The sequence below is a fragment of the Alosa sapidissima genome, chromosome 9, assembly GCF_018492685.1.
Source record: "Alosa sapidissima isolate fAloSap1 chromosome 9, fAloSap1.pri, whole genome shotgun sequence".
In the NCBI taxonomy this organism is placed as follows: Eukaryota; Metazoa; Chordata; class Actinopteri; order Clupeiformes; family Clupeidae; genus Alosa; species Alosa sapidissima.
Genome location: NC_055965.1, coordinates 19,712,835 through 19,733,415, shown reverse-complemented (window position 1 = coordinate 19,733,415; position 20,581 = coordinate 19,712,835). Strand labels below are relative to the sequence as shown.

The 20,581-nt window shown below is 44.4% G+C and overlaps 2 protein-coding genes across 4 annotated transcripts; both read right to left on the bottom strand.

Annotated features, from left to right (window-relative positions):
* Positions 1 to 415: 415 nt before the first annotated feature.
* On the bottom strand, positions 416 to 15,390 carry sept3 (septin 3). 3 transcript variants are annotated; one of them, XM_042102624.1, is made up of 11 exons: positions 14,395 to 14,442; positions 14,214 to 14,306; positions 13,168 to 13,401; positions 12,626 to 12,754; positions 11,674 to 11,755; positions 11,250 to 11,387; positions 10,254 to 10,371; positions 9,140 to 9,235; positions 7,834 to 7,930; positions 2,334 to 2,385; positions 416 to 2,115 (listed from the first exon to the last, which is right to left on the bottom strand). In XM_042102624.1, the coding sequence occupies exons 3-11, from the start codon at positions 13,397 to 13,399 to the stop codon at positions 1,983 to 1,985; spliced, it is 1,077 nt and encodes a 358-aa protein (XP_041958558.1). In that variant the 5' UTR covers positions 13,400 to 13,401; positions 14,214 to 14,306; positions 14,395 to 14,442; the 3' UTR covers positions 416 to 1,982. The 3 variants fall into 3 exon arrangements, with proteins under 3 accessions (XP_041958558.1, XP_041958557.1, XP_041958559.1); XM_042102623.1 differs by lacking the exons at positions 14,214 to 14,306; positions 14,395 to 14,442 and adding an exon at positions 15,250 to 15,390; XM_042102625.1 differs by lacking the exon at positions 14,214 to 14,306 and having other exon boundaries at positions 14,395 to 14,474.
* Positions 15,391 to 15,505: 115 nt separating this feature from the next.
* On the bottom strand, positions 15,506 to 19,272 carry LOC121718455. Its single transcript, XM_042103469.1, has 3 exons — positions 19,058 to 19,272; positions 17,193 to 18,119; positions 15,506 to 16,593 (listed from the first exon to the last, which is right to left on the bottom strand). The coding sequence occupies exons 1-3, from the start codon at positions 19,270 to 19,272 to the stop codon at positions 15,660 to 15,662; spliced, it is 2,076 nt and encodes a 691-aa protein (XP_041959403.1). The 3' UTR covers positions 15,506 to 15,659.
* Between the last annotated feature and the right edge of the window lie 1,309 nt (positions 19,273 to 20,581).

Sequence of the window (20,581 nt, the reverse complement as noted above, 5' to 3'; positions counted from 1 at the left end):
GAATAGAACTGGTGAATAGAATGATGAATAGAACTAAAATTCATCACTTCAAACAAATTCAAAGTATGGTTGAATGGCGCCCCCTACTGACCAGCAACTATCTGCATGGTAAATCAGTGGACCAGGGCCATCGTTGACTAATTAATAATTCAGTGAATACTGAATGATTATAATATCCATTTCTGCTTTTGTGAGATTCCTGGATTAAAATGTAGGCCTGTACCATTAACATGTTCTAATGTTTGCTGAGGTTTCTATATATTGGTTTATTTTAAACAATATAGGCCTACAGACTGTATCTAGTGTAAATGGCAAGTCATTTTATTAGGGAAGATGTGATTGAAGCATGCGAAAGGCCATGATTAAAGAATTTGCTGCTTTTTCTTCCTCATGAGTTTCAAGACAAGAAACAGAGTAATGTGTTTGTGTTTATTCAGTTTAAAAATAAGTTACAATAAATAGTACATAATATCAAATAAATAATTAACACTGCAAAAGCACTTTAATGGAAACAACAGCATTAATGAAAAGTGATATTAAATCAAAGGAGAGAGACTTACTGCGAGAGACCAAAACAGTCTGAGAGATATGATCAGTGTATTAGTTGGGCTTACAGCAGTAACTCATAAAACTGGACAATGGTTCTAGAACCTCAGAACGGTTCCAGAGGATCTCTTGATAAGTCAGTGTGCTTTTGGCTGATGAACGTTGATAATGAAATATATTAATATCATAATAGGCTGAGTTTAGAAGAAAGCAGTACCTACATACACACAAGAGCATGGACTATACTGATTGAGTCTGTTTTTATGGCATAATTTTCAGTTCTTCTGTGATTATCTAATTGTGGTTGCAACAATGTAAAAAAAAGCACTCAACAACAGACACTATTAACAGTGTACACAGGGAAGCGAAAGACCACAACCAACACACATTCATACACAAACGCACACATTCAAACACGCACACAAAATCATATTGATATGATTACATCAAAATTGAAGTAACATGACCCCCCCTCCCAAAAAAAAGGAAAGAAAGAAAAAACGTAACTTCTGACACTAGAAACGAGTTCTGAAGTCAGACTTGAGATCATGTAGTTTCATGACTGGGTAGTTTATCCCAGTTAAAGTGTCCAAAAGTGGTGTACAAATTACTGAGTGTGTATTACAGAGTGTCTTTATCAGTGCAACGTTAAGTGGGATTCATGGCAGGCAGGAGGGCTCTGGCATGCTTTGGATTTGACCTGCAGTGTTGATAATTTCGGAATGATTTGTATCGTTGTGTGCTGGAGGGTCCATTTGGGCGCCATGGCACTAGGTGGGTTGTAAACTTTGTACTGGACGAGGCTTTATGGAACAAGAGAGGACCTAGTGGTTGATTCTCTTGTTCCCGTGGCAGTACAGCCCCCCATCCACTAGGTGGCACTAGACTAAGAAGTGTACTAAGGACCAAAAGGTAAACAAAAACGGCTTATCCATTCAAGGCAAAAAGAACATGAGAATACTATTCATTTTAACAAGTGTGAAATTAATAATTAAAAGCACCTTGTGCTGGGTTCGTCTAATTAAATAATACTGATTAAACATCACCTTGTCCTTTCTCCTCTCTTTTCTTCCCTGGGTGCTTGAGGACAGGGGAGTTTACTATTGTGAGCTGTGTAAGAGAGTTGAGATAGGACAGTGGTGAGTGTGTGGCCAGAACACATGCTCACTTACACAAGGAAAAGAAAACCAAAGCGTCATCTCGACAGGAAAAACTCGGGCACAACAACGAGCTCCCTTCGAACATGCAATGATCACATGGCACGACACGAAAACAGTTTAAGCTAGCAAAAGAAAAACAAATAATGTTTTCTCTCTCTCTTAGTTTTTATTTCTCTTCCTCTCTCGTTCGCTCTATGTCATTCTCTCCAGTCTTCTTCCTCCCTTTCTCTCTCTTTTGCTCCATCTCTCTCTCTCTCCTTCGTGCCTTTGTGCGGTTCAGAGGTTGCTTTCCTGCGTGTCCGCTGCCGTAGAAATGGGATGGAGGCCACCGTTGTCGTTGAGGCGTTTGGCGCGGTACGTCTCGTAGTGAATGTTGTGGGTCACCTCTTTCAGATCCTGGAGGTGAGACCTAGTCCAAAAAGAAAGAGTGTAAAGGTCAAAGCTCAAATGGTAAAAGTGTGTAAAGAATTGGTGTTGGCTTGGCTAGTGTGGGGGATTTCTAGAGGTCTGTTTAAGGCTGTAACTGAGACCTTTCACTAGTAAACACCAACAATGTTAATAGCCAAAAACACTATGAGGTGCAATGGCTTTAATGTTTCTATCAAAAAGTATGGTTAAGTCACTCACCTGATGATGAAATCTCGGAGTAGGGAGAACTCACAGTGGTTCAGATTTTCAACTGGAGAGAGAGAGAGAGAGAGAGAGAGAGAGAGAGAGAGAGAGAGAGAGAGAGAGAGAGATAGCAAGTGAGCAATGACATCTGGAGCATCCTATCAAACCATCTCCAACAGTATCCTTAAGACAGACTGCTAAGTAAAGCAACATGTGTCTGAGTTGTACTGTATAGACAAACATGTAGGTGACTGAAATATCAATGCATATCAGAGACACTTAAAACAAAAGACGCTTTATTCAGCCAACAGGAGACAGCTTGAGCCTAACAGGGAATCCCCACTGCATCTGAGCGAGCAACTGTTGTGTGGCATTGAATGCTCTCTGTCCACATTGAATCTGTTAAATATGCCCCTCTAGGGGTGTGAATCTCTCATGTAAAAGACGATACGATTTAGGGGTGTAAAGATTAACCGATACATATCGGTATCCGTTTTTAACGTGTAAGATACGGCTACATCGATACGTGATGTAGATGTTTCAGAAAAAAACTGAAATGAACCGGTCGTTATATCGATTTACTTGTTATGAATCGGTTAACAACGTTTTCTGCTCCTCATATAGCCTACTCTCATTTACGTTCCAAGCAGCGCGTGCCCATGTATGATGATACGATTCACATCTAGATACATGGGCACATGCCCCTCTATTAAGTCGTATTTCTCGTTCAAGAAAAGGGGCGTCCAACAAAAGTTCTGCTCAAAATGTTGCATTGCATCTTATTGCGCTGTGTCGCTCAGGTCAGGGCATTCCAACTGAAAACAATGTAATTAAACTGATTTTATTGCCAATGCTCGCTCACATCACATGTAGTTAGGATTTGGTGTGTGTGTGTGTCTGTGTGTGTGCGTCACTCGCAAACCCAATACGTAACAATGTCGTATTCAGTGTGACGGAAGAGCTGGAGAACACACTGCCACCAGTAAAACGGCAAATAACTCACACTGATGGATTCATTGCGTCTGTACTATTTGAGAGTGATATTGAGGAGCTTCAACGTGAACTAGTCCTTCTGATGCCTGTGTCTTTGTGGCAACACATGCAGATAATTAGTCATGTTTGGACACACCAATCCAATCTGATCACTTGCAAATTACAGAGCGGACAGTCTGTCTCAAAAGATGCAAACAAATCCCATTTGCCTGCAGTCTGAAAAAACATAGCAACCATGCCACCAGATGAAGGCCATACTGAGCACAAACACTGGACAGGAAGCTCTGAGCACCGCGGACAGAAGATGGTCAGCGCTGAGGGCATTATTCAAACCGAGGGAGGTGAGCGCTGTGAACGCTGAATTTCATAGGATTTGTGTAGAAAATAGCCACCATCGGTGCAAAAAACGTGATTGGTGGACACAGGCCCTAAGTCGTAAAATGGATTATAATCAAGGACTTTAACTTTGAAAGGAACAGCTTCCACTGACTGGCTGGGTAATCTAGTCAAAATAATTCAGCCAATCACAGAGCAGCATAGCCAATTATGAAAGCAACTGATCCAGCAAATGATCCCAGAGTCTGTGTGTGTTTGAATGAGAGTCTGTGTGTGTGTGTGTGTGTGTGTGTGTCTGAATGAGCGTCTGTGTGTGTATGTGTCTGAATGATCGTGTGTGTGTGTGTGTGTGTGTGTGTGTGTGTGTGTGTGTGTGTGTGTGTGTGTGTGAACGACAGACACATGAACAACTACTAGAGCAACAGCACAGGGAATGTGTGTGTGTGTGTGTGTGTGTGTGTGTGTGTGTGTGTGTGTCTAAATGAATGGCAGAAGCAGGAGCAGTCATGAAGGGGGCATTGGGGAAGATGTCTCTGGGTCTTCGCTGTGAGATCTGAAACCAAGTCAAGCGAAAGACCCTTGATGCCAGCCATCCGTAAAAAAAACATGCCCACTTCCCAGTCTTCTCCTCCTCAAACACACACACACACACACACACACACACACACACACACACAGATCAGTCCCTCTGACCAAGCTTCAGGGCTGACTGATCCGCTGTGTGGATGACAGGAGAACCCAAGCTGGAACCCTCCGGTGATGCCACACACACACACACACACATACACACACACACACAAACAGCACATACTCCACACAGTCATGACTTAACAATACAGTACACTTATACAATACAGTACAGTACACTACTCATACCACGTAGCCTAAATGCAATATCAACACCATACTGAACAAAACAATAAATGTATGCTATATTACATCAACATCATACTATAGAGATGCACAGTTCACACAATGCCACACAATATCAGACAGAGTAGCCTGCTTAATCATACTATGAAGTCATGCTATCAAATACAGTATAGCCTACTTACTCATATCTTGCATAGGGCTGTCAATCGATTAAAAAAATAATCTAATTAATTACATACTCTGTGATTAATTAATCTAAATTAATCACATATATAATTTTTGCTGTGAAAGTATTTTAAATATTTAAATTCAAATGAATCATTGAATAATCAGCATTAGTGACATTAAAGTTCAAAGACTCTTTTATTATTATTTTCACTGTTCAAATAATTGCCATAATAATCTATGATATGACCTACTATGCTGAGGAAATAAATTCAAAAGTGCTTAGGGAAGAAGTTTTTTTTCACATACAAGGCATTTCAGGCCACAGATATAACCTAGGGGACACAATGAAAATAAATTAACACTCCCCTCAATGTCAACACTTATTTCTTTGCATTGATGTGCGACTACAGAGTTGATGAACTCCGGTGATATGCAAATCCTTGCTGCAGACATTGCAGAGGACTTTATTTTCAACACTTTATTTTTTATCAACACCATCAGGCTGTTTTTTAAAAGTAAATGTTCCAATCAGTGATCCAGGCAGCACATTTTCTTCACTCTCCTTCATTTTACAGTCTAATTTTTACTGACTAGAACGGCTCGGGGTCAAAGGTCATACGGAATCGATTAATCTGCACTCATTTTTTTAATCAGTTATTTTTTCTCAAATTAATTAATTGAAATTAATCAGTTATTTTGACAGCCCTAATCATGCATATATCATACGCACTTAAGTCATGCTATCAAATACAGTATAGCCTACTTACTCATATCATGCATATACCATACACACTGAAGTCATGCTATTAAAGACCATATAGACTAGAGAGTTAGTACCACGGCCTAATACCATGTCACAGACCCCTCATTACACTGACCCATCTGTCCATCTTCACCATGACAATGGGACTGGACAGAGGGGCCATGAGCAGGATGATCTGATTAGATTTAATTAACCTTGGGGCTCCGTGAGTCACCAACCATGTTGGAAAATATGCTCCGAGTGCCTAGATGTGGTTTTCTCAGTGATGAAGGTGCAGGAGGAGTTCAAGCTCCTTATAAGGCCCTGATCTGGATATGACTTCCTGTCTGTAGTATATTAGTTACTGTACAGGTAGCGCTGTCAGATAACTGACACAGTGTGTTTGTTTTTTGACCCTCTTCAAATGTAATATCACTTCTCTCTCTCTTTCTCTCTCTCTCTCTGTATTTCTCTCCCTCTCTCACTGTCTGTCCTCTATCAGATTATATATCATCCCTTCCCTCATACAACATCACCACACACACACACACAGACACACACACAGACACAGACACACACACACACACACACACACACACACACACACACAAACACAAACACAAACACACACACACACACAGATGTGCCCTCAAGCATCAAACCCAATGTGGCCCAGTAGCAGTGATCCTCATATGTGTGTTTGCGTCTCAGTCTTTGCCAGGAGCTAGTCAACACACGTCACTCTCTATTACACTGCCCACATCATGAGGCTCACGTCCAGATACTGGAACAGGATACAAGTCACCCAAACGATATTTACACTTGGTCCACTCTACTCCAAGTACTGGATCTGGACAGAAACAAGGCACATCCTATGTTCTTGTTATTGTAGGGCTGTTCACAATTAGTTTAATAGTTGACATCTAATCTCGACTGGTTTGTACTGTATACAGTAGGTGTAGCAGAAACAAATCAACATGTTCACTATCACTCAGCAACATGAAAAGCTTAGCTACCGAAATTCTAAATGACAATTTTTACATGTGATAAAATGTATATTGTTCAACGATGCACAGGGTGAGGCCGTAACTATATTTCAGATAGAAGCTCAGATAGAAGCAAGGCGGGCCCTGTGGCATAGCTATTATGGCAGGCAGTACACAAAAAGTCCACACATCACGCTCACTATCACTTAACAACACATAATCTTAGCTACTATGGGGTAGCATGAAAAACTGATTATTTTGTTTCCCAAAGACTTTAAATAAGAATCTTTGTGTGTGTGCTGATGACATGCACAGGGTTGAGTTCTATTTACAGCTCAGTGGGTAAAGGATGGCAGAACCTCCGCAGTCCATCTGTGGCGTTGCCATGGTGAGCAGGCTGTATGCTAGCCTGGGGTAGTAATGGCTGTAACTCAGTTCAGTTTGCACAGAAACTTACAGTCCAGAGAGGCCCAGTGCAGGGAAAAGCTCAATAGGCTAAAATGTCTGGGTCTCCTGCCTAGAGGGATTAGTAAGAAATCTGATTGTATTTTTAGTGCAATATTTCTAATTTTATAGCTGATTAGCAATGCCCCTAGGCACACTGAAATCCAGTGCAGGAGCTCCAGTTCATCACTAAAGAGGGTTCAGTACATTAAAATTCCTCTTCCTCTATAGAGGGTTCAGTACATTAGAATTCCTCTTCCTCTATAGAGGGTTCAGTACATTAGAATTCCTCTTCCTCCTTTCAGTCCAGCTCTCTGTTACGTGTTGTGGTTTACAAACTGAACATGCCACCGTCAGAATCATTTGATATTTTCCGAAGCATTACAGGATCCTAGTGGAATAGTTCCAGACCACCAGAAAGAATTCATATTTTCAAAAATCATTGTGGACTGAAAGTAGTAGGCTTTATTTCATCATCAACATCTTATCTGTGAGTAGAGGCTGACTAGGAGCACATTACACACAGATACACACACACACACACACGCACACACACTTCTAAACAAGCTTCAGGGCAGATTGATGTGCAAAACCTGCCGTCTCCCTACACTGTTGAACATACACACACTCACACACACACACACGCACACACACACATTGTCTCCCCCCTGCTCCACATCTTCTCTGTGAGCAGTAGAGGCTGGCTAGGAGCATTTAGACTACACATTTGAGACACCTGAAACAATGGCCACAGCCATCAGGTTGTGAACTCTCCCCATGGCCCCATTGGCTGCATTCACAGCTGGCTTTCCTGCTATCTGCTAGCTATCTCATCTAATTGTAATCGATTAATCTAGCACTTTATCGATCGATTAATCGATTAACACACACACACACCAAAGGCTTCCAGCGCACACAGGGCACACACACACACACACACACACCAAAGGCTTCCAGCGGGTATGGTACACACCTTCTACAATGCCCCATGCTGTCTTCCGTCCCAGGACCCGTTTGCTGTTGACCTGGTACTCCTTATCACTGCCCACCACTGCAAAGGGCATGACCTCCTGCCGGAGAGAGAGAGAGAAAAAGAGAGAGAGAAAAAGAGAGAGGGAGATGAGCAAAAGAGAGAAAAGAAAAGGAGAGAGAAAAGGAAAGAGAGAAAAGAAAAGGAAAGAGAGAAAGACAGAGACGAGAGAGGGAGCAAGACTATGGCTTTTAAAAATGTTGATTTAAAGAGACACGAGAGATAGAGAAATTAATGAGACACATTGTATCGCTGGCCACTACAGGAAAGGGCAGACCTGCCTGCGAGAGAGCCAGAGAGGAAAAATGGACTGAGATAAAGAAGACGGAGAGAGGGAGAGAGAGAGAGAGAGAGAGAGAGAGAGAGACAGAAAGGGAGAGAGACAGAGAGACAGAGAGAGACAGAGAGAGAGAAGGAGAGTGTGTGTGTGTGTGAGAGAGATAGAGACAGAGAGAGAGAGAGAGAGAGAGAGAGACAGAGAGAGAGAGAGAAGGAGAGTGTGTGTGTGTGTGAGAGAGATAGAGACAGAGAGAGAGAGAGAGAGAGAGAGAGAAGGAGAGTGTGTGTGTGTGTGAGAGAGATAGAGACAGAGAGAGAGAGAGAGAGAGAGAGAGAAAGACAGGAAGAGAGTGTGTATGTGTGTGAGAGAGAGAGAGACAGAGAGAGAGAGACAGGGAGTCAGGGAGTGTGTCTGTGTGTGTGTATGTGTGTGTGTGTGTGAGAGAGAGATAGATAGAGAGAGAGAGAGAGAGAGAGAGAGAAAGACAGGAAGAGAGTGTGTATGTGTGTGAGAGAGAGAGAGTGAGAGGGAGAGAGAGAGGAAGTTTAATGAGACATACTTTGATGCATGAGGTCACGTCCCTGCGGAGAAGGTTTCATGACCAGGCCAAGAGAAAAGAAGGAAGAAGAGAAAAGGAGGGAGGGAGAAAGGGAGAGAGAAGGAAGAAGAGAAAAGGAGGGAGGGAGAAAGGGAGAGAAGGAAGAAGAGAAAAGGAGGGAGAGAGAAAGGGAGAGAAAAGGAAGAAGAGAAAAGGAGGGAGGGAGAAAGGAAGAGAAGGAAGAAGAGAAAAGGAGGGAGGGAGAAAGGAAGAGAAGGAAGAAGAGAAAAGGAGGGAGGGAGAAAGGGAGAGAAGGAAGAAGAGAAAAGGAGGGAGGGAGAAAGGAAGAGAAGGAAGAAGAGAAAAGGAGGGAGGGAGAAAGGGAGAGAAGGAAGACCAAAGAGGCTAGCGGCAGCAGAAGCAGCTCTTACCCGGATCTTGTCGTTGTCGCTCTTGTCCTCTATGTCGTCGTCAAACTCCTTCTGAGGGTAAACCTCAATCCCGCACACCTCCAGCTCCTTCCTCACCTGATCGGAGTAGAACATAATCTCATGAGTAATCTATTCAATAATCCATTACCTCTGATCGTGTAAACACTTGTAAGTTTAAACTGTTAAATGCTTTTCTCTATTCAGTCAGTGAGTATATAAGTGACATTTGCCCAATAACCCTGTGCTTGCTTCTTCACCTGAGGAAAGTAGAAAATAATCTATTAACTCTGATCATATAAAAATCTCGCGGGTTGAGGGAGCTATGGCTGGCTATGGCATCACATACAGGTCCAAGCGGCCACAGGTACCTATGGGAACCCTAATCCTGGCCATCTCTGTTTTCCCATTTGCTTTTTGTCCCTTCTCACTACTACTCACTATGTGAACAAGGCACCCTCTGCCTGGTTTATTTTCAGGCAGCTTTTTCTCTATGCCTTCAGAGAGGATAGGTGACATTTGCCCAAAGACCCTGTACTCTGTCCTCATTTGACGGGAGAGGAAAATAATCTATTAGCTCTAATAATCTGCAGTCTCTCCGTCATCTCAACATGTATCTTTTCCTCATCATCACTGCTGTTTGTGAGTCACAGTCACCGTCTTCCCAAACACATGACCAGAATAAATCACTGCTTCACTGCGTATGAGCGTGTGGCTTTTATCTTTGTTTGGAAATGCCAAACACTGCCATTCGGCCAGAAGCTACTGTATGTGGGCCCATTCTGTTTCACTGCCTTTCATTCAGTCAGCTGCCCCACTACTTTAGTCCAAGCACAGAAACACTGATTATGGTGATGGGGCCGTCACTGACACCTGCTACTGCTGGAGATTTGTGTTCATCTAAATCATCCTCACAGCTGAGGAGGATACAACCTCAGGCCTTGTGCTCTCTCTCTCTCTCTCTCTCTCTCTCTCTCTGTCTTCAAATGAGCTTTAGTAAACATATTTTAGAACAATGATGCAGATAAAACATCTAAAAAAGTTGTTAATCTAACAATAAACAATCCCGCTCCCTTATTTCTGTTCCTCTGCTCTCTGGTGTCTTTCGTCCTCTTACCCTCTGTTTAAACTCAGACTTCTCCTCTGGAGTGAGCGTGTCTGACTTGGCGATGACGGGGATGAGGTTGACCGAGCGACTCAGGTGTTTCATGAACTCAATGTCCAGTGGACGCAGCCTAAGAGAGCGAGGGATGAGAGAGAAAGAGAGAGGGAGAGAGAGAGAGAGAGGGAGAGAGGGATGGAGAGAGAGAGAGAGACAGAAAGGGAGAGAGAGACAGAGACTGGTGATGAAGGATTACAATCTGAGAGCACAGCTTATTGCAGACATGGTCTAAGCCTGACAGCCTGCTAAGCCAAAATGAATGATTTTTTTTTTCAATTCAGTCCAAACCCAGAGAGACAGACAGAGAAGTGTGTGTGTGTGTGTGTGTGTGTGTGTGTGTGTGTGTGTGTGTGTGTGTGTGTGTGTGTGTGTGTCTGCTGTGAAAGTGTGTGCCTTCAAGCATGTCAACCATGTGTTAACCTATGAATTTATTCTAATATACTTTGTAAGTGTGTGTGTGTGCGTGTGTGTGTGTGTGTGTATGTGTGTGTGTGTGTGTGTGTGTGTGTGTGTGTGTGAGCATGTGTGTGAGTATAAGGGTAATTGTCTCTCCATCCACTTTGCCATCTTAATATTAATTCACAACTTTCCACAAAATTAAAATCTTACAACCTGTAACAAAACCCTCAGTGATGGTCCAACATCTTACACTTCCTGTCTGTATTTGAGCGCCATGACACATCATCAGGATATATTATGGGGCATGATGACTGGGAGCATATATGAGCATTATGACTGGGGGCATATATGAGCATGATGACTGGGGGCATATATGAGCATGATGACTGGGGGCATATATGAGCATGATGACTGGGGGCATATATGAGCATGATGTCTGGGGGCATATGAGCATTATGTCTGGGGGCATATGTTTAACCCTGGTCATATTTTTCGGGGGAATAGCAGACTAGAATATACCGCACGCTCAAACTGCAGCGGACTGTGACTCACGAGTGGCCTGTGGGGGCGATGAAGTAGAGGCAGCAGTGGACGCGCGTGTCCGGGATACGCTTCTTGCGGGCAATGTTCACCTCCTCCTTCAGGTACTTCTCGTACTGCTCGTTGACGAACTTCGAGATGGGCTCCCAGCTATGGAAGGAGGAAAAAAAAGCATAAACATTGACCTATGACTCACGTGAGTCAAACGACTCACCAAGCTAACCAGAAGAGTCGAGAACTGGCTAACGACTCATGGCGTAAAGCTGATCAGAACAAATCTGGTCATTTGGGAGGTTTAAGTGCCAGCTCCACTTAGTTGGCATTTAAGGAGATAATTCCATTACTTTTAACACCCCCGCAAAATAAATAAATAAAAATGAAAAAGAGCTTAGCGGCTAAGCCCGGCGCTAGTGGAGTTACCCACTCACACACTCACCAGTTGTCATTATTGATCTGGTCCCCGAAGCCTGGCGTGTCAGTGATGGTTAGCTTCATCTTAACGCCCCCTTCTTCAATCACTGGAACAGACAGAGCACAGACCCACCCACTCAAGTCAACACAAGCTGCCTCACTACACCCTTGACCGGTGCACAGTGCACAGGCAGGGCTCACTCAATAGATTACTGTCTTCTGTTTTATGGTTACTTGCGCTATGTGCTCTAAAACACTGTCATATGGTCAGCAACATACCATGTTCAATGTGTATTATTGTGCAGTAATGAGCCTCAACATTACATAACATGTTTGTCCTCTTCATTGTTATGTTCCCACAGGCATTCATTACCCATTATCTATCTATCTATCTGTCTATCTATCTATCTATCCATCTATATACCTACGTATTATCTATCTATCTGTCTTTCTATCTATACATCCTTTCATTCATTCGTTTTCACTATGGCCTGTAAATGCCACTGCACATGGTTGAGTATGATGTGCACTAACTGTGTCTTACCCACAGGCACTCCCTTTGCCCCGGGTCACCAAACTTCTCAGTGCCATGTCAGTAAGACAACCAATGTTTGCCCACACGGGCAACAGGAGACAAGGCTCCAGATGGGACCCCTGAAGAGAGACCATGACGTGTGTGTGTGTGTGTGTGTGTGTGTGTGGCGCACACACCAACACCTATTTCTGTTTTCAGTGTGGCTCATGTTTGTGTTCTGAACGTCTTCCTCATGAGTCAAGCTTGCACTGTCCACTGGCCTCCCCTAGATAGCTCACCCAGATAAATAATGACATGATAGATTAAATTCCCTTGTCTTACGCTCTCCCTCCCTCCCTCCCTCTCTCTCTCTCTCTCTCTCTTTCTTTCTTTTTGTTATTTTTGTCCTTCTCTCTCTCACAGCCCAGACATACACAGACACACACACTACTGTATTTCGTACCATGTGACACGGACTTGATCTCCACCGTTTTGGGGATCTTCTCCTCGCGGCCCCAGTCGCTGTTCTTCCTGCTGACCTGGGACTTGAAGAGCGTGTTCACCAGCGTGGATTTGCCAAGGCCGCTCTGTCCTGGTGGGGCAAATCAGAGAGGAACAGCCAGGGATGGTTACATGGAGAGAGGGAAAGAAAGAGAGAGAGGGAGCAATGCAGTAGAGAGAGAGAGAGAGAGAGAGAGAGAGAGAGAGAGAGAGAGAGAGAGAGAGAGAGAGAGAGAGAGAGAGAGAGAGAGAGAGAGACCGTGAACCAGAGACAATAGGAACTCAAGGACATTAAGCTTGCTACAAATAGCAATTGGGCCATGGAGGACTTTTGGGACTTTTAATGACTCCTTCAATTTGATCTGTAATATGTAAACAATAAACAGCTGAATAAGACCTGAATGAATAAAAGAGAGAGAGAGGAATGAGTGAGAAAAAAGAGTAAGAGTTGACGGGTATTGGAGGGGGGTTGTTTAACAACAAAACCTTTTTGTTCTCCCTCACCTACAACCATGATGTTGAAGTCAAAACCAGTCTTCATGGTCTTCTTCCTCATCTGTTCGATGATGGTGTCAATCCCAATGTACCCAAGGAGCGTGGATCCGCCTGACCCCCGAACACTGGCCCCTGAGAGTGTTGGGGCAGGGTGGGATGGGATCGGGGGTGGGGCCACATGTGGGGGCTTGGCTGGGACCGCAGGCTTGGGCCTCACCTCTGGGGGGACAACGTCTGTCATGTCTGATGACACAAACACACACACACACACACACACACACACAAAACATATAGAGTGAAAATGAGGCGGACAGGGGGAATATCAAAGGCGCATGGCGTCATGCTGCATTTCCTGCACAGGCTCAGAGAGAGATACAGCATGACATACTGTCAAATTGGATAAACTACAAAGAAATACAGGAAATAGTGTATAGCCTGCCACAATGAACCAGGATGTCTTCAAGTGACAATGATGTTAACTCCCTATTAAAAGCATGCAATGCTATTTCAGCTAACAATTATTCCTGCTAATAACATGTAATTGCACACGATTATTTTGAGGGCGTTTCATGCAACACTGGTTGTATACTGTGTAAGCTTAGGTCAGACATTCTGATCCGATTCCCGCGGATCATCACACACTTCCCAGCAACCAAAATCTCTGTCTCAGAATAGAAATATCAACGAGATGCTCATTTCGCAAGTGATGTATGAAAATACATTCTAAAGTTAAACATCACTTCACGGTTAACAAGCCGGCCAGCATGCAATTAACGTTAACGTTACATTTCTTAGCTACTACTTAATTCTACACACAGCTTTGATTGATAAAAAACGTGGGGTAACGTTTATCTACAAAGCTACAATGGCGAAAATGTCGACAACAAATAGGGTGTGACTTTTGTTGACCAAATGATAACGTTACAAATGGCATGGCGAAACAATTCACAGATCACACGTTGACGATGCTTTCGGTCAAGACCTATTGTCCCCATGTACTGCGAGCAAGGTGGGTGATGCCATATGGGTGATGCTAGCTACACAGGGAGACTTACCGAATCGTATGGTTAAATCACCGGCTTCTATTTTAAATACACGCAGATTGCAACCCGCTCCCACGCTTGATGATTTAGGTATTCCGCTATTAGCTAAAAAGAAACGAAATAAAGACCATATCCACAAAAGGCAGGGGGATAGACCGATGTTTGGAAAAGATCATGTGACTCGTCTGGGTACCTCTTCTCTCGTCCTCGTCTCTTTCTGTGCTCCGCGCTCAAACCCCCCCTTTTCCCTTTAGCGTTGCTAAGGAGACGAGAGACTTGGATGCAGCACGCATGCTCAAATGCCCTGGAATCTGCCATGGAAGCGCTGGATTTGAGCAGAGAATGTTTGAACTTGAGGTATGAAGCTCTGAGTAGGGCCGAAAACTCGGAAATATGTGTTGAAAACACAGTAGCCTACCGTTTGTAATATTCTGTAAATGTTTCATTAACACTTCCTAAATGGCTGTGGAATACGTAGTAACCTAAAACGTGTCGTCTTCGTCTAAAACGGCATAATGTAAGAATTATATATTAAGTTGAATAGCATTTGTTGTTCTAAGCTAAAGCATTTTTTTGGGGGGGGGGCAGCGGGCTACTGTACGCTCTCCCACAAGCTCTTAATTAGATTGAGGTTTAATGTAGCGTAAATAAGAGACTTATTAAGAGATGAGGACAACTGGCTGATTCAGGGGAGGCCCACTCCGAGGGCCTTTAATCAAGCCATGTTATGTAAGATATCCAACCGCCCATACAACCTTTAAATGTCAGTGTAGTTTCAACTGCTAGGTGGCCTAGGCCTGTTCTAGTAAATTGAGGCCAAAATCCATGAATGTAATTTACAAATGACTACTTAACAAAATAGTTAAGTAGTAGCAGATGACAACAAAACTGTTTTTAATAGTCACTGAAACAAACAAATAGGGCAAAGTTGCATAAATGACAAGACAGCAAGAACCACTAGATTACAAACTGGCCATAAGACTCGCAGTGTTTGAACACAACAGCGTCATGACGACCGTCTTGGCAGGACAATCCATTGGATACTTACATTTTTGGCGTCTCATGTGTTTGTTTGTCGCATGTGTGGGCACACGCCCTTCAGAGGGTCCAGGAGTCCTCTTTGCTCACCAAAGAGACCCCACACACCAGCCTGCTGCCAGTGTGCACTCTCTTGCTTTATCTCATAAGTAGGCTAAGCATGCCTGCCTTTGGGCTGATAAGGGCAAGTGCTTCTTCATTACGGTTTGAAAGAAATGTGCCAATCGTTGAGAAAAAAAAAAGAATTTATAACAGGCCCATTGACATTTTCCGCTAAGGGAATACATTTAGGCAACGTAGTCAGACTATCAGACATACAAATGAAAGGCACAGTAAGTTAACCTCTGTGAAGTCTTGAACATTTAAAACCTCTACTCCTCCCTCCAAGCTAAATACACTACATGCCACTCACTCACTCACTCACTCACCCATAGTCACCCACACCCCCGAGTCCAGCACCTTCCCCTCCTGCCACGTTCTCATCTCCAGGGAGACAGATGGCTCGGATAGAGGGGGGTCCGGCATGGTCACATCCGTGTCTGGGCCGTCTGAGCCCACCAGCCGAAACGACTGTCTGGCTGACTGGGGAGACCTGTTGCCAGGTCGGGTCAGCAGAACCGGACCCCGCAGGTGCTGGTCCCGGTTCTGTTGGTTCTGGTGTTTGCGTTGTTGGTGTTGTTGCTGTGGCCGGTGTTGGCTGCCGGTGGACAACAGCGGCCACTGAGCCCCCCATTCACTGGCGGAACATTCTGGAGCGCTCGCGGCACGTTCGCTGGTGCCCCGCTGGACAGCTGTCAGTGGACCCGCTCGGGGTGTTGTTGTTCTGTGATGTGGGTGAGGGCAGTCAGCCCTGCGGCCCTCCACAACGGCTGCATCCGCACACAGGGTCGCAAACCGCCTGTCTCTCTCAGAGTGGCGGTCGCCTACGCTGTCATCGTCATCCTCATCATCTACAGGGCACAGTGTGGACTCCACCTCAGAGCATGTGAAGCTGTTTTGATGGGGATCATCACCCCCCTCCTCCACCCGTCTGTCAGCCTGATGCGCGGCCTGAGCCGAGGTCTCCCACGGCTGACTTGGTGCCAGGCATGTCGGCCGGCTGTCGACCCTCGTTTCCCCCTCTTTGATCTGGGCAGAGGGCGGCGGGAGGCTGCCTAATTGAGCTGCTTCCTCCATCGACCTGTCGTCGCTCTTCAAAGGGAAGCTCCTGGCCAGCCGGGCGGTCCAATCTGGTGGGCCGCCATGACACGATGTGGTCATTTCATGGTGTCGTGGCCCTGGATTTGAGTCTGAGCTGCAATGCTGAGGCCTGGCCCTGCCGTGACTGAAGGACGAAACTCTGCATGGAAGGCAGCTATGAAGGAAAAGACAAAAAAAAATAACACATTATGAGAAATTATTCTATTTAATGTACTTTACTTTTTATGTTTACACTATTACTCTTTTATGTTTTCATTCACTATTATTTGCTTATGTAAAGTACATTGTATTACCCCCGGAGGTGTAAAAATCCTACCAGGTATTAATGGGTTTCATCAGGTTTCCTTTCCAGTATAAAATCAAGCACCTGGATTATGAATGCAGACTGCATGGTGCTTGATTAATTACGCCTGTGGAAAGGGACCTGATGAAACCCATGAATTGGTTCTACCTGTACACTTAACACAGGTGATTTCACTAATTAGCTCATCTACCTGGCTGAGGAGTTGTGCCCATTAGAAACAGCTGATTTAGTGAATGGTTGGAGTAAATATATGGCAGGACTTTTACTTTCTGAGAACTTGGAGTGCACAACTCGATATCGAATTGTTACATTTATTATTACAGTATTGTTATAAATTATAATATAATTATAATATATATAATAATAATATTATAATATTGTGGCTGAAGAATCATGATATACTATTGTGTTGTGGGACCTCTACTGGCTCTTGATAAGGTGAGTCTCACCTAAATGTACCCTCTCCCTGCATATGGCCCAGATGGTCAGGATGCTCTCCTCCAGGGCCCTGTGGGCCTCCAGGGCCACCGTAACCCACAGCTGCAGCTGCAGGGTCCACATGAGAGCTGGATTCTTCCGTAGTGTTTCTGTGTTTGGTGGGGGATGGTGAGATGGTGGGTATTGCTTTGGGTGGTCTCAGTGCCTGCCTGTTTGTCTGGACTGACATTGAGCTGCTGCTGCTCCATGCTCTCTGGGTCTTTGTAGTGGGCGGTGGAGGCCTCGTCGGTCTCACACAGGGGATGGATGTTGCCTCGCTCGTTGGCGATGCATGTTGGACACGTGCTGTTGTTTGAGAATCTCTCTCCACTGCTGTGAAGGCGCTGTCCCTTGGAGTACTTTTTGCGGCCTGCTCTCCCCTCATCTCCTGGCCTCTGCCCAGAAGCCTGGGGCTGGAGTCTGTCACCTTCCCGGTTTTGGTCAACCGAAGCCGGGCTTGAAGCAAGACTGGGTCCTGGTATTTTCGTTTTATTTGACTAGCGGAACGAGACCCCTTGACAACCTCCACGGTGGAACTGGGTCTCTTTCTCTCCTTGGACCATGACGCTGGGGAGGCTTTGACATTGCTATTATGGGATGGAACTGCTGAGTCATGCTTCCCAGTAGTGGCTGCATCATGATTCAGAGGTTCTGAGTCCGCTGTCTCGTCAGCGGAGGGGCACTGTTCAGGGTTTGAGATGGAGATCGATCTGACCTTCCTCTCGCTGGATGGGGTTGGGCTCAGCCGCAGAGTCTGGCCCTCCACTGGCCATTTCTCATTCCACACTTCGAGGGAGGGGCTGATCCTGTCTGTCTGATTGGACACCGTCAAGAGGTGGTCCTTGTCTCTCGTCTCTGATTGGATGAGCGATGGGGGTGACTTGATTGGCAGGAGAGATCTGGGAGTGTTGGGGCTAAACATGAGAGGGTACAGAACATATGGTAAAGAGGCCATTGTGTCTTGGATCAATAGGCACATATGATGCCTGGATCAATAGTGTTTGTTGTTAGTTGAGAGGTCTATTCTAGATTATGAGAATGACAGTGAGAATAGTACAGTGTGTTGTATGGATATTAGTATAATGAATGAGTACCAAAGGATCTGTTAACATAGGAGACTTGATTCTAGATTATGAAAAAGGAAATGAAATAGTGAATGTTTATAGGCATTGTTCACCCTGACACGCTTTTTTGCCTCCGAAATGCAAGTATTTCAAAATAGCCAAGGTGGAAATGGATTGTGTTCATGTAGTTGCTATGTTATATTTAGCTTAATAACTAGCTCCTTGACTAAGCAAAGACAGGAAGCCAAGTAACCACCCTTTGTGGAAGGAAATGCAACCTCAAATGTTGAACTATTTTTAAGTGGCTCGCAATTTTAGGAGCCTTGTGTTTTGTTTTCCTTCTTGTGCCTCACTTACAACGGTCCCGGCGCATCGTTCCATTAGGGAAACAATTTCATTTGAGCGCCGGGAGGTGAAAAACATGTCAGTGTGAACATAATGTAGCAGGAGAAAGAAAATATATGTGTATGGAATAATGGAATATATCTTTATGGGATCAAAGGGGGAGTCAGTATGAACCAGATCAGGCCCATATGGAATTTACAGCTTGATGATTACCTTCACAGTTTCAACCCTTATATAGGCAATATAACACATATATGTAGCCTATAATATATATTGTTCATATTATATGTGTAATATAAGCAATACATAATATATATAATAGCTATTAACTGAAGTCAGTTTATAATAACATTATATTATGCCAATGACGGGGGCATTGAGTGCAGGACTGCTCTATGAGAGGTGTCTGAGTGATGGGCTCAGTGTACCTGTTTGGCTGGGAGCGGGTGGCCTGCGGTCCTGGCAGCTGTGTTGCGGGCTGCAGAGGGGGGGTGTGGGGGGGCTTCTTCTGAATTAGCGGGGGGGAGAGGGGCACGTGCGGGACGCCCCGGGAGGATGTGGGGCGCGTCAGAGTTATTTTGGGAGACGGGGGAGCTATTTGGGGCAAGAGGGTTCTGCCAGGCGCAGGCTTGTTAGAACTCATTGTGTGGTGGTAGACTGGAGTGTGGAGTGTGTGTGTGTGTGTGATTGTGTGTGTGCGTGTGTGTGAGAGAGAGACACAGAGAATGAGAGGAAAGAGATCTCAATTTTATGCGACAGATGGAAGGAGCAAATGTGAGAGGAGAGAGAGAGAGAGAGAAGGAGAGAGTGTAAGTGAGGTTACAGTATGTGTGTGAAAATGCACGTGTGTGTGAGAGGAAATGCAAACGAGAGTGGCAGAAGGAGAGGGCAAATGTGTCAGGAGGAGGGACCAAGTGTGTGTGTGTGTGTGTGACTGTGTGTGTGAGTGAGTGTGTGTGTGCACGTGTGAGTGTGTGTGTGTGTGTATGTGCGTATGCGTGTCCAAACGAGTGAGAGTCACAGAGAGGCAGACAAGACTCAAATAAAACTGAGGAGAGCACACAGAGAGAGTGGCAGAAGCTGAGGAGAGCACACAGCGGGTGATTAGTATGGCACAGCACTTCTTGGACAAGCACATCTATTTATAGACCACACAGTGAAACGTCCAGTAAAGAGTAATGGCCGTTACAAATCTGACCAGCATGCACTGCAGTGAGAAGAACATCGCCTATTGCCAGAAGAACACAACCGATGCACATTGTGGACATGTTAATAGTGACGCCCGATAGAGTAGCAAAGCGAATGTCACCCTATGAGACAGGAACAAAAACACATCAGTGAGTTTATACACTGTTTTACACCTTTATCTGGCCCATGTTCTTGTCAGGTTAAAAGATGTTTCTGTTCGACATCTGTGTATATGTGTATATATGCAAACATAAGCGCACAGTACTTGTCAGCATGAATTTGCAGCAATAATACATAATTACTTTTCCAGTCACATGACATGGGCCATCAAATGTAACCTAGGACCTCTGATGCTAGTTCTTATTATGCAATATAACATTTATTTTTGTTTGATATTTAGACATACTAAGGTATTCAATATCAGCAGCTTATAACAAGTGAATGCACCAAGACAACTAAAAAACTGAACCTGGACAAGCTGTCGTTGTTACCTAATATTTAAAACCATTTCAATAATATTTAAAACCATTTCAATAATATTGCTTCCTTATACGAACCTGAGAGTTGAATGAGAGCCCAAAACAACCAATGCCAGTAGCTTTAAAGAGGCTGAGAATCAGATCAGTTGTGTAAAGGAATCATTAAAAGGCCATGAATCAAGGTTAAAATTGTGAATCAAAAGAATCATGAGAGGCCAAGATCACTGACCTGCGTTCCTCTGTGAGCATGCCTTGTCTGTTTATCCCTCTTGAAAACAAGTGAAC

What these genes read in the sequence shown, in the direction of transcription:
- sept3 (XM_042102623.1), bottom strand. An exon ending in GATCAAGTCCGTGTCACATG is followed by an intron (nt 11,756 to 12,625) that starts GTACGAAATACA and finishes TGTCTGTTCCAG; the next exon opens with TGATTGAAGAAGGGGGCGTT. An exon ending in GCGACAACGACAAGATCCGG is followed by an intron (nt 7,931 to 9,139) that starts GTAAGAGCTGCT and finishes TCTCTCCGGCAG; the next exon opens with GAGGTCATGCCCTTTGCAGT.
- LOC121718455 (XM_042103469.1), bottom strand. Translation starts at nt 19,272, where the DNA reads ATGAGTTCTAACAAGCCTGCGCCTGGCAGAACCCTCTTGCCCCAAATA. An exon ending in ACCCGCTCCCAGCCAAACAG is followed by an intron (nt 18,120 to 19,057) that starts GTACACTGAGCC and finishes CAACACTCCCAG; the next exon opens with ATCTCTCCTGCCAATCAAGT. An exon ending in CAGGGAGAGGGTACATTTAG is followed by an intron (nt 16,594 to 17,192) that starts GTGAGACTCACC and finishes TTTCCTTCATAG; the next exon opens with CTGCCTTCCATGCAGAGTTT.